The 12,738-nt window shown below is 43.8% G+C and overlaps 1 protein-coding gene across 2 annotated transcripts in view; it reads right to left on the bottom strand.

The window, feature by feature from the left end:
* Positions 1–12,738, bottom strand: part of DENND2C (DENN domain containing 2C) — a 55,920-nt gene that overhangs the window by 26,279 nt on the left and 16,903 nt on the right. For both annotated transcript variants that reach the window (XM_049765671.1, XM_049765672.1), the window contains 3 exons: positions 6,646–6,742; positions 4,121–4,165; positions 921–1,108 (listed from right to left, as the gene is read on the bottom strand). In XM_049765671.1, the coding sequence (XP_049621628.1) occupies positions 921–1,108; positions 4,121–4,165; positions 6,646–6,742 (330 nt within the window). The remainder of the gene's footprint in view (positions 1–920; positions 1,109–4,120; positions 4,166–6,645; positions 6,743–12,738) is intronic.

Here is a 12,738-nt window from a genome sequence, read left to right as displayed (position 1 = left end):
TTAAGCAAATGCCCCTGGCAAATACAAGGCACATGCTCTGGCCCCTCTCTCTCTCTCTCTCTCTCTCTCTCTCTCTCTCTCTCTCTCTCTCTCTCTCTCTCTCTCTCTCTCTCTCAGTTTTTGGGTCACACCCAGCAGCGCTCAGGGCTCAGGAGTTACTCCTGGCTCTGTGCTCAGAAATCACCCCAGCAGGCTTGGGGGACCATATGGGATGCCGGGATCCGAACCATCAACCTTCTGCATGCAAGGTAAATGTCCTACCTCCGTGCTATCTCTCCAGCCCCAATGCCCATTTCTTGTCTAGAGATATTTCTGTATCACTGCCAAATTGAACTGTGTTCATCCATTCTTCTGATTCACTATTCAGGTTGTACCGGAAACAGTCTAAGACTCCTGAATTCTTTCTACAAACATTAAACTGACCCAAAGTGGGTGTGTTTTGGGGCGATTCGTTTCTTCTCTATGGGAAATTTAATTCTTCTAAACTGTTATTACTATGGCTGTAAATCATCAATTCTTTAAAGTCAATTTTTGGTTTTTGTTTGGGCACATACTTGGGCAGAACTCGGGGCTTACTCCTAGGGTTCTGCGCTCGGGGATCAGTCCAAATAGGACTTGGGGCACCATATGTTGGTGCCAGGTATTGAACGCATGTGCAACGCAAGTACTGGATCTGTGTTATTATTACTCTGGCACCAAAAGTCTATTAATTTTTTTGTTTTGGGGCCACACCTGGTGATGTTCAGGGATTACTCCTGGCTATGCGCTCAGCAATTGCTCCTGGCTTGGGGGACCATATGGGACGCCAGGGAATCGAACTGCAGTCCGTCCTAAGTTTGCGCGTGTAAAGTAAATGCCCTACCGCTTGCACCACTTCTCTGGCCTTAGTACCTTTCTGTTTTTATGTTCCTTGCACCTACCTTGCTAGGGAACTGCTGGATCACCTGAGGACTGAAGCTTATGTCTGATGAATCCTTCTGCAGAGACACCACCACAAACAGTTCGAACAACTGTTGTTCCTGTAATTCAATGAGGTCCCGCTCTAAGGTCTGGTAGTGAGGGTTCCTCTTGCAAGACTGCTGTAGTTGTGCCAAGCGCTTGTGACGATCTGTGAGAAAGTCAAACACTGGAGCTTGTTGTTTTTGTTATTCCTTTTTATATAAAACACACATATCTCTGTACTTTATTTTAAACTTTATTTATTGATTAATTGATTGGTTTTTTGGGCCACACCCAGCAGTGCTCAGGGGTTACTCCTGGCTCTGCACTTAGAAATCGCCCCTGGCAGGCTGCAGGACCCTATGGGATGCCGGGAATCAGACCAGGTCTGTCCATGGTTGGCCGCCTGCAAGGCAAATGCCCTAACCACTGTACTATCTCTCCGGCCCCTATCTCAGAGCATTCGAATTCAAAACCCTGCTTTACTTCGATAGCTCCAGCTTCACAATAGCATCTGGAGATGCCCAACAATACAGTAGTAATCTTCACTCACCTGCTGCTGAATTGATGTTGTCTAAACAATACCTGCCACACAATCATATCTGTTATTATTTTTTTTTTTTTTTTGGTTTTTGGGCCGCACCCTGTGACGCTCAGGGGTTACACCTGGCTATGCGCTCAGAAGTTGCTCCTGGCTTTTTGGGGGACCATATGGGACGCCGGGGGATCGAACCGCGGTCCGTCCTAGGCTAGCGCAGGCAAGGCAGGCACCTTACCTCCAGCGCCACCGCCTGGCCCCCATATCTGTTATTTTTATGACCTTCGGCCTATGTGGGGGTGCAGATCTACACAAGAATCTGGGGGTCCCTATAGGTGGACCAATATTCTGAACCCCAACTGGTATTTTCATATGCCCCAACAAATTTCTCATGCTACCATATCTTTATGGTTTAACTCCAGACTACACATTGGAGAATGCTAGGAGAAAGCACTGGCCTGACAACAACTACCACTGCTGCAATCTTGGAGAGGTGAGAGACTACCTATAAGGAATAAATTCAGAGGCCTGGGGCCGGGAAGGTGGCGCTAGAGGTAAGGTGTCTGCCTTACTAGCCAAGGAACGGACCGCGGTTCGATCCCCAGGCGTCCCATATGGTCCCCCCAAGCCAGGGGCGATTTCTGAGCACATAGCCAGGAGTAACCCCTGAGCGTCAAACGGGTGTGGCCCAAAAAACCAAAAAAAAAAAAAAAAATTCAGAGGCCTGAGAGATAGAATGGAGGTGGGGCATTTGCTTGCATGCAGAAGGACGGCCTTAGCATCACCAAATGTGGCCCAAAAACAAAAACAAAAAGAACTGAATTCAACAGAAGGTCAAGATATAAAGGAACAAGTTTCAGAAGATTAAGAACAAAAATCATCCTCCTATTAAAAGCAACTCCTTTTCTCTTGTTTCTCCTTGACATATGTTACTAATAAAGGAAATTGTTTAATTCATAAATTGTGCTAAATGTCAGATGGAAAAATAATCTAGCAGTAGACTGTTTTTCAAAAGAACAAAATGAGGGACTAGAGAGATAGCATGGAGGTGGGGCATTTGCCTTGCATGCTGAAGGACAGTGGTTCAAATCCCAGCATCCCATATGGTCCTCTGAGCCTGCCGGGGGCGATTTCTGAGTGTAGAGCCAGGAGTAATCCCTGAGTGTCACCGGGTGTGGCCCCAAAAACCAAAAAACATTTATATTATGTCGAATATTTACTGCCCTAGCAAAATTTTACTTCTAGCCAGTCAAAGTGAATTAAAGTTTAGCTCCTGATTCTCGGGGCATCAGAACAAAATGAGTCATTTTACACATCCAGACTGAAACCCAGGATGATTCAAGTTTCACTGTCAGTTCAGTGACAGTCAGACTTTAAAGCAATTCGAGCCAGTGGGGGGGAGCACATGATGAAAAATCATAAGATTGGAGCATCAGGGGGCCGGGTGGTGGCGCTGGAGGTAAGGTGCCTGCCTTGCCTGCGCTAACCTAGGACGGACCGCGGTTCGATCCCCCGGCGTCCCATATGGTCCCCCAAGCCAGGAGCGACTTCTGAGCGCATAGCCAGGAGTAACCCCTGAGCGTCACCGGGTGTGGCCCAAAAACCAAAAAAAAAAAAAAAAAAAAGATTGGAGCATCACATTTAGAACTGCCCTGCTTGCATAATTCATCTTTTGCTTTTATTCCATTTCACTATGTCAGTCAGTTAAACAGAAACTAATCTCATCAGTTCTTTATTTTATTTTTTCTTTTTGAGCCACATCTGGTGAAGACTCTTGGTTATGTGCTCAGAAATAACTCCTGGCTTGGGGGACCAAATGTGACGCCGGGGAATCGAACCTCAGTCCGTCCTAGGTTAGCATGTGCAAGGCAAATGCCCTAGTGCTTGTGCCACTGCTCTGGCCCCAGTTCTCTATCTTTTTGACTGGGTGAAACTCAGGAACCAATCCTGGCAGTGTATGGGGGGACCATATCTGATGATGGGGATTGAACCCACAGTCAGAGCATACAAGGCAAGTGCCTTAACTTCTGTCCTATCTCTCTAGTAACCAGATTGTAATTCACAGAAAACAGCACAGTTCTTTCATAATAAAAGAATTATTTAATTATATTTTATATATTCATTATATTTATTTTTATTATATATGTATTGCTTATTATATTTTTTATTTATAAGAATTTTATAATAAGTTTTCATAACTTTATAATAAAATCTTTATAAATAATAAACAGATTTATGCTACAGTTCTGATGTCAGAGTCCTAAAAACCAACTAACTACAAAAGTGACTGTGAAAAATCAGATCTCTGAAGTTCAGTATTTGTCTGTGGGATGATTCATACACTGTTTTGGCTGCTGGAAAACAGGGGTATCTATGTCTGAACATGCAGCTTTGCCTCTGCCCTAGAACATTCCATCATAAAGAGTGATACTGGTTTGCTTGGCTCATCCGTCGAAGATTTTTCATGCTGTCAACCATTTGACAGTCTTCTGTTTCGTTTCTCATATCTCAACACATTCTTATGATCACCAATGAAATGAAACTTCACGCGAAGAAAAAGCGCTGAAGGACCCAAGTTGGTGCCACCCCACCTCCACCCAGAATCACCCTAAAAAAAGGGTGCAGCTCTGCTGACTCACTCACTCTTGGGCAGGTACTCGCCATCACTTTCGTTCCCACTGGTTTCGCCTGAAAAGAGAGAAGGAGTTTCCATTTGTCTTGTTCAACCGTAGGAGGTGTGCAAGACTGACAGAGAACAAGGGGGGGTGGGTTTTAGTGAAGAATTGCACTGCAGAAGGATGCTTAGCTTGGTTTCAAACCACTGAGGTTGGTGAAAGAGAATAAAAAGCTCAGAGAAAGGGCTGGAGTGGTGGCACAAGCAGTAGGGCTTTTGCCTTGCACGCACTAACTTAGGATGGACTGTGGTTCAATCCCCCAGCATCCCATATGGTCCCCCAAGTCAGGAGCAATTTTTTTGTTTTTGGTTTTTGGACCACACCTGGCATTGCTCAGGGGTTACTCCTGGCTGTCTGCTCAGAAATAGCTCCTGGCAGGCACGGGGGACCATATGGGACACCGGGATTCGAACCAACGACCTTTGGTCCTGAATCAGCTGCTTGCAAGGCAAACGCTGCTGTGCTATCTCTCTGGGCCCACCAGGAGAAATTTCTAAGCACATAGCCAGGAGTAACCCCTAAGTGTCACTGGGTGTGGCCCAAAAAAAGAAAAAAAATTCAAAGAAGAAATTTCCTCTACTGTAGCCTCTTTCCACACTCTATCTCCCTCAAGTCCCCTCTTAACCCCAATTCATTTTTTAACTTTATTTATATTATTTTATTGATTGATGGATTTTTGAGCCACATCCAGCAGTGCTCAAGTGTTATTCCTGGCTCTGCACTCAGAAATCGCTCCTGGCAGGCTCAGGGGACCATATGGGATGCTGGGATTCGAACCACCGACCTTCTGCATGCAAGGCAAACAAGTCCCACCTCCATGCCATCTCTCCGGCCCCTGTTTTTTTAAAAAAATGGGCCACTTCCATTGGTGCTGAGGGGAGAGACAATTAAGGTTTACTTTCAGTAATACTTTGATTCCATAATTGAGTTCAGGGACCACGAGGGTTAACTCACAATGCTGTGAATCAAATTCACGATCTCACACATGCTAGGCATGTGCCCAGCACCTGGGCATCTTCCTGGCCCTGAGTTCAGGTCAGATTTGTTTTTAAAAATCTAGTTCCGAATGCTTATGACTTCTACTTGCATATACTTGTCTACATTCCCAAAGGAGGTATGAAAGGTAAAACATCAACTTAGTTAAACAAAAAATTGAAACAGAGAACAAACAATGGTTCTCTAGTTAGTTAAAGAAAACATGAACATCTAGGAGATATTACCAAGTAAGTCTGCAAAAATATGAAAGATTTCTTGTGCATAACTGACTTGGCTGTTGTTGTCCGTTGCTAAATTCTACTTATAAACAACTAAGTTGAAGATCTAGCCCAAGTTTTGAAGAAAATTCTGATAATTCTTTATGGATATTGAAAGCTTCTTAGTTTTAGAATCCAGACACTATAAATTTTATCTAGGCATCAGAAGAATAAATCTATTGAGCTTGTTATATTAGGACAAGTTGAGTATCAAGTCTCTTCAGTGGACATAAGCTAAACAATGTTTTCATTTCTTGGGGCTGGGATGTAGCTTAGTGGTTGAACTTGTCTTATATGTGTGAGGCTCTAGGTTCAGATGCCAACACCACAAAAAGAAAAAACATTAAAAATATTAAAAGAGGGCCCGGAGGGGCCGGGCAGTGGCGCAAGAGGTAAGGTGCCTGCCTTGCCTGCGCTAGCCTTGGACGGACCGCGGTTCGATCCCCCGGTGTCCCATATGGTCCCCCAAGCCAGGAGCGACTTCTGAGCGCATAGCCAGGAGTAACCCCTGAGCGTCACTGGGTGTGGCCCAAAAACCAAAAAAAAAAAAAAAAAAAAAGAGGGCCCGGAGAGATAGCACAGCGGCATTTGCCTTGCAAGCAGCCGATCCAAGACCAAAGGTGGTTGGTTCGAATCCTGGTGTCCCATATGGTCCCCCGTGCCTGCTAGGAGCTATTTCTAAGCAGACAGCCAGGAGTAACCCCTGAGCAACGTCGGGTGTGGCCCCCCCAAAAAAATTAAAAGAAAAATTGGAGGGGACGAAGAGCTAGCACAGCAATAGGGTGTTTGCCTTGCACGTGGCCAACCCTGAACGGAGATGGGTTTGAGTCTCAGCATCCCATATGGTCCCCCAAACCTGCCAGGAAAGATTTCTGAGCTCAGAGCCAGGAGTAACCCCTGAGCACCATCAGGTGTGGCCCCAAAACCAAAAAAAAAAAAAAAAAGAAAAAAAAAAAACAGTCGGAGTGATAGTACAGTGGTAGGGCCTTTGCCTTGCACACAGCTGACCCAAGACAGACCTGGGTTGAATTCCTGGCATTTCATGTGGTCTCCCGAGCCTGCCAGGAGCTATTTCTGAGTGCAGAGCCAGGAGTAATCCCCGGGTGTGACTCAAAAACAAAACAATGAAAAGTGGGATGATCAGAAAAGAAGATCAAAAATTAACAGACATTAACAATAAATTATATAATAATTCTACCCTCATACACTGATAGCTAGAGACACCCAAAACAACTCTTACCTTTTGAAGGTGGTACTTCTTTTCCATTGTAAGGGTGTAACTTTATCCTTTTCTTCCCTCTTTTAGATTCAAATATGTCTTCTATTTTCAATACAAACTGGAAAAAAAAAACACCAGAAAAATACATATTAAAATGCCAAGATTTGGGACCGGCAAGGTGGCGCTAGAGATAAGGTGTCTGCCTTGCAAGCGCTAGCCAAGGAAGGACCGCGGTTCGATCCCCCGGCATCCCATATGGTCCCCCCAAACCAGGGGCAATTTCTGAGCGCTTAGCCAGGAGTAATCACTGAGCATCAAACGGGTGTGGTCCAAAAAAAACAAACAAACAAACAAAAAAAAATATCGGGCCCGGAGAGATAGCACAGCGGCGTTTGCCTTGCAAGCAGCCGATCCAGGACCAAAGGTGGTTGGTTCGAATCCCGGTGTCCCATATGGTCCCCCGTGCCTGCCAGGAGCTATTTCTGAGCAGACAGCCAGGAGTAACCCCTGAGCACCGCCGGGTGTGGCACAAAAACCAAAAACCAAAAAAAAAAAAAAAAAAAAAAGCCAAGATTTGGGACTGAAGAGACAATACAAGGGGAGAAGTTTGCATTTCTTCCTGATGACCTCAATTTGAGCCCCCAAGCACCACTAAATCACTCTTAGCACAGAGCCAGGAATAGGCCTTGAGCACCCCCAGGTAATCCTCCAAACTAAAAAAGCTTTTTGGGGTCACACCTGGTAACCTCAGGGGTTACTTCTAGCTCTGCACTCAGGAATAACCCCTGGTGGGGCTAGGGGACTATATGGGATGCCTAAAAGCAAACCTGAGTTGGCTGTTTGCAAGGCAAATGTCTTACCCACTGTTTTATCTCTCCAGACCCAAACAAAAACTTAAACAAATTAAGAGCGCCAAGATATTTAGCTTCAAAATAGAGCAATCAATGTCAATATAGGATTAATTTTATTGCTGAATCCAACAATACTATTTCTAGGAATAAACCCTAGGAGCCCAATGCAGAAAAGCTCTCTTCATTCCTATGTTCATCACAGCGCTATTCACAATAGCCAGAATCTGGAAACAACTCAAATGCCAAATAACAGAAGAGTGGATAAAGAAACTGTGGTACATCTACACAACGGAATACTGCGAAGCTGTTAGGGAAAATAAAGTCATAAAATCTGCTTATACATGGATGAATATGGAGAGTATTAAGCTGAGAGAAATGAGTTGGAGGGAGAGGGAGATACATAGAATAATCACATTCATTTGTAGGATATACACAAAAAGATAGAATGGTAATACTATCCAAATATAATAGAGATGAGGGCCAAAAGGACTAGTAGTCCATGGGAGGAAGGTTGCTGCAAATAACAGGGGAGAAGAGTTAAGGCAGAGAAGGGACCACTAGTTGGAAATGTTCACTCTAGGTAAGAATTGGGTGCTGAAAGAAGATAAAGTGATAGGAATGTTAACCCTATACCTCACAGTAAAAACATAGCAAACCACAGTGTCTAAGATGGGAAAAATTGAAAGGGAAGGAGAGAGAGAGAGAGAGGAGAGAGAGAGAGAAGAGAGAGAGAGGAGAGAGAAAATGTCTGCCTCAGAGATAGGCAGGGGAGGGCTGGTAGAAATTGGGGAACATAGGTGGTGGAAATGTGCACTGGTGAAGGGTGCTGTATATTGAATGACTGAAAATCTGTCATGAACAACTTTGTAACTATGGAAAGACCCCAATTGTATTATGAACAACCTTGAAACCATGGTGTTTAAATAAAGTAATTAAAAAAATAAAACAAGGGGTACAGAACGGTTGGTGCAGGTGGTAGGGCATTTGCCTTGTACGTGCTAATCTAGGATGGACCACGGTTTGGTTCCTTGGTGTCCCATATGGTCCCCCAAGCTAGGAGCAATTTCTGAGTGCAGAGCCAGGAGTAACCCCTGAGTGCACAGGGTGTGGCCCACAAAACAAAAAGAATGAAACAGGGACTGGAGTGATAGCACAGTGGTAGGGCATTTGCCTTCCATGTGGCTGAACTGGAGTAGACCCAGGTTTGATATTGGCATCCCATATGGCCCCCTCAAGCTTGCCAGGAGTGATTTCTGAGTGCAGAGCCAGGAATAACCCATGAACACTGCTAGATGTGACCAAAAAAAAACCCAAATCCTGAAGCTATGATATAAAATATGATATATAAAGATTAATTTTGGGGCCAGAGAGATAGCATTAAGGTAAGGCGTTTGCCTTGCATGCAGAAGGTCAGTGGTTTAAATCCTGGCATCCCATATGGTCCCCTGAGCCTGCCAGGAGCAATAACCCCTGAGCACTGCCAACTGTGACCCAAAAACCAAAAATAAATAAATAAATAAATAAATAAATAAATAAAAGATTAATTTTATTAAGGGCCTGAGCAGTGGCGCAAGCCATAGGTCGTTTGCCTTACATGCGGCTGACCTGGGATGAACCAAGATTTAATCCCCTGGTGTCCCATATGGTCCCCCAAGCCAGGAGCGATTTCTGAGCTCATTGCCAGGAGTAACCCCTGAGCGTCACTGGGTGGCAAAAAATTAATTTTATTAATAGTTTTCCATGTGAAGATGAATTTTTTTTTTTTTTTTTTTTTGTGGTTTTTGGGTCACACCCGGCAGTGCTCAGGGGTTATTCCTGGCTCCAGGCTCAAAAATTGCTCCTGGCAGGCACGGGAGGACCATATATGGGACGCCGGGATTCGAACCGATGACCTCCTGCATGAGAGGCAAACGCCTTACCTCCATGCTATCTCTCCGGCCCCGAAGATGAATTTTATTTAAAATAAAATTTCCATTTTGATTCTAAATTTATCTCTCATTGATTGATATCTGTCCTAATTCAAAGTCCAGGTAACAGGTAAAAAACAATCTCCTTTTTTTTTTCTTAAGAGCCAGCACAAGTTCTTAACGAGATTCCTGTCACACCATGGTACAACATGCAGGAAACATGGCCAGTGTAGTCTAGAGTGTTTCCGTGACCAAATCTGTACAATTGGACTCAAGTTTTTGCTTGCCCAGAGCAGGAAGTGATCTATTCATCAGGAAGGCAGGGTGAGGACCAGTTACTTTTGCTCTCCATAAATAAATAAAATACATACTGTAGATTAGGTCACATATTTACATTAGTGTTGAAATGTATGGTTTTGATATCCAGTTGCCATCCATTGTCACCATCAAAGTGTCCAAGGCCCTCCACTGACTTCTTGTCATTTCCAATCCATCTCTTAGAGGGTGTGTGTGTGTGGAGTTGGGCTACACCCAAAGGTACTCAGTATTACTGCTGAGGTACTCAGACACCAGAGGTACTCAGATTTAGTCCTGCACTCAGGGGTCATGCCTTGCATGTTCATGGAACCATATAGAAGTTCTGGGGATCGAACCTGGCATCAAGGCAGGCAATTTACCATAGCACCATTTCTTCATTTCCTTCCACCACACTCTAGCCCCACTCTCTCTGCTCATAGAAATTTTTTTTTGGGGGAGGGGAAACACACAGTGAAGCTCAGGGGTTACTCCTGGCTATGTGCTCAGAAATCACTCCTGGTTTGGGGGGCCATATGGGATGCCGGGGATCGAACCCAGGTCTGTCCTGGGTCAGCTGCGTGCGAGCAAATGCTCTACTACTGTGCCATCGCTCCGGTCCCCATGCTTATAGGAATTTTTTTTTTTTTTTGGTTTTTGGGTCACATCTGGCAGCGCTCAGGGGTTACTCCTGGCTCTGTGCTCAGAAATCGCCCCTGGCAGGCTCCAGGGACCATATGGAATGCCGGGATTCAAACCACCGACCTTCTGCATGCAAGGCAAACGCCTTATCTCCATGCTATCTCTCCAGCCCCTATTATAGGAATTCTTGACAAGGAAAGTCTTGACAGACTTAGAGCATTATTTTGTTGATGGGAATACACTATCTCTGTTAGGGGAAGCACTCATAAGAAAAAAAATTATTTTAACATCATAAAATAGGAGTTTCTCAAACATGCTTAAATATAAAAATCACTCTATTTGGGGTTAGGGAGTTAGTACAGGAGTTAGGGTACGTGATTTGCATGTGTCCGCTCTGGGTTCAATTCCTAGTATCACTTAGCTTCCCGACTATCTCCAGGGATAGCAAATTCCCCTAATCACTGCTGGGGTGATTTTAGTAGACTCAGGCACTTTAGTGTCTGAGCAACATTATAAACTGGGGTCCTAGTACTCTCAATTGGTCAGATGGCCCCAGAGCCCCTCATCCTAGTAATCCTAGTATCACTTGGTACACACACACACACACACACACACACACACACACACACACACACACACACACACACACACACACACACACACATGCTGGGGTAAAAACAGAAAAACTTGGTTTTGTTTTCTTTGTTTTTGGGGGGCCATACCTAACAGCACTCAGGGGTTACTTCTGGCTCTGCACTCAGACGTTGCTCCTGGCAGGCTCGGGGGACCATATGGGATGCAGGGGATCACTTCCGGGTCAATCCTTGGTTGACCATTTGCAAAGCACTTTGTTATCATTTGGGCCCCAAAACAGAAAAACTTAAAGCTGATGAAAAGCCACTTTTTAATTTTTCACTTTTGTTATTATTACTATAATTATATTTTAGTGGGAATTATATGGAAAGGAAAGGAAAAATTGAGGACACTGGGGCCAGAGAATAAACAGCAGGGAAGGTCTTTGCCTTGCATGCAGCCAACGTGGATTTGACTTCTGGCATCCCACATGGTTCTCTGAGCCTGCCAGGAGTGTAGAGCCTGGGTGCAGAGCCAGAAGTAAGCCCTGACCACTGCCAGATGTGGCCTCAAAACCAAATCAAATAAACAAAGAAAAAGAATTTGGTTATTTCAGGTTGCTGAGCATGCATGGATTTGCCCTTGATTTCATCCCGAGTAAGCCTTAAGTTCGTGTTCAGGAGTTATTCCTGACTCTGTACTCAGAAATCGCTCCTGGCAGGCTCCGGGGACCATAAGTGATGCTGAGAATCGAACCAGTGTCCATTCCAGGTTGGCCGCAGGCAAGGGAAATGCCCTATTACTGTGCTATTGCTCCTGCCCCTATTCTAGTCTTTTAATTGAAGTAACATTGGTTTAGAAGACAGTATATGTTTTAGGGATGATACTTTACACCTCTTTAAAATCTTTACCATAACAATTCCTCAACCTAAATAGTAGTATCTCTCTACCAAAGTCCCTGGACCCCTCTACCCTGGCAGCCTTGTCTTCCTCTCTCTTTGGTAACCTCAGTTCTGTTGTCTGAGTTTAAAGGTTAGATATTTTTTCAAGGAATACTTGAATACTTTCTTCATATTTTCCTTTTATTTTTAAAAAGCCAACTTTTTAAACAATTCGTACCCAACATCTTTACTACCCCCAAATTAAAGTTGTTGGGAGCAATACATAAAACAATTAGCAAAGTTGCTTGAGAAAAGGCTCTTATTTTTCTCTCTCTTTTGTCTTTGTTTCCTTAGCAATCCTGGCAGCACACAAACATGGAATCAATCCAATGTCAGAAAAACAACATGTGAAAAACATGTGCTTTCAAGATGTAGGTTATTCGTGCCTTTTTGAGTGGATTTTATTTTTTTGGGTGGATTTGTTCTTTCTGAGATTTTCGTAGCTGACTATGTTTGAAAAACGTTCACTGTTTTTTGAAATACTATCATTAGAATAAAACAAGTGAGATGGACCTGGGAGAAAGGTCAAAGGGCAAGTTCATAGGCATTGCATAAGGGAGGCCCAGCTTCGATTTTTGGCACTATTTGGTCTTCCCAGTTCACTAAGAAACAATCCGAGCTTGGAGCCTGGTGGATTCTTCAAGTATTGTGGCCCCAAATTCTTACCCCACAAAAGAAACTAAAGATAAAAATAATAAGAAAATCCAACACGAAAGGTATGAAGGACTCTAATAAAGATCTAGAAGTAAACATGTGTTTGGGCTAAGTAATGACAGAACGTATCAGCCTTATATTGCATATAAAAAGCAAACTCAAAAGTACATTCAAGTGTTATTAAAAAAAAGGGAGAGTATTCATTCTAGAAAAATGAACTAAATTGATAATATTTATTTTCTTTTTTCTTTT

Source organism: Suncus etruscus, chromosome 19 (assembly GCF_024139225.1).
Source record: "Suncus etruscus isolate mSunEtr1 chromosome 19, mSunEtr1.pri.cur, whole genome shotgun sequence".
Lineage (NCBI taxonomy): Eukaryota > Metazoa > Chordata > Mammalia > Eulipotyphla > Soricidae > Suncus > Suncus etruscus.
Note: the sequence above shows the minus strand (reverse complement) of the source record. Positions and strands in the feature narration are given on the sequence as shown.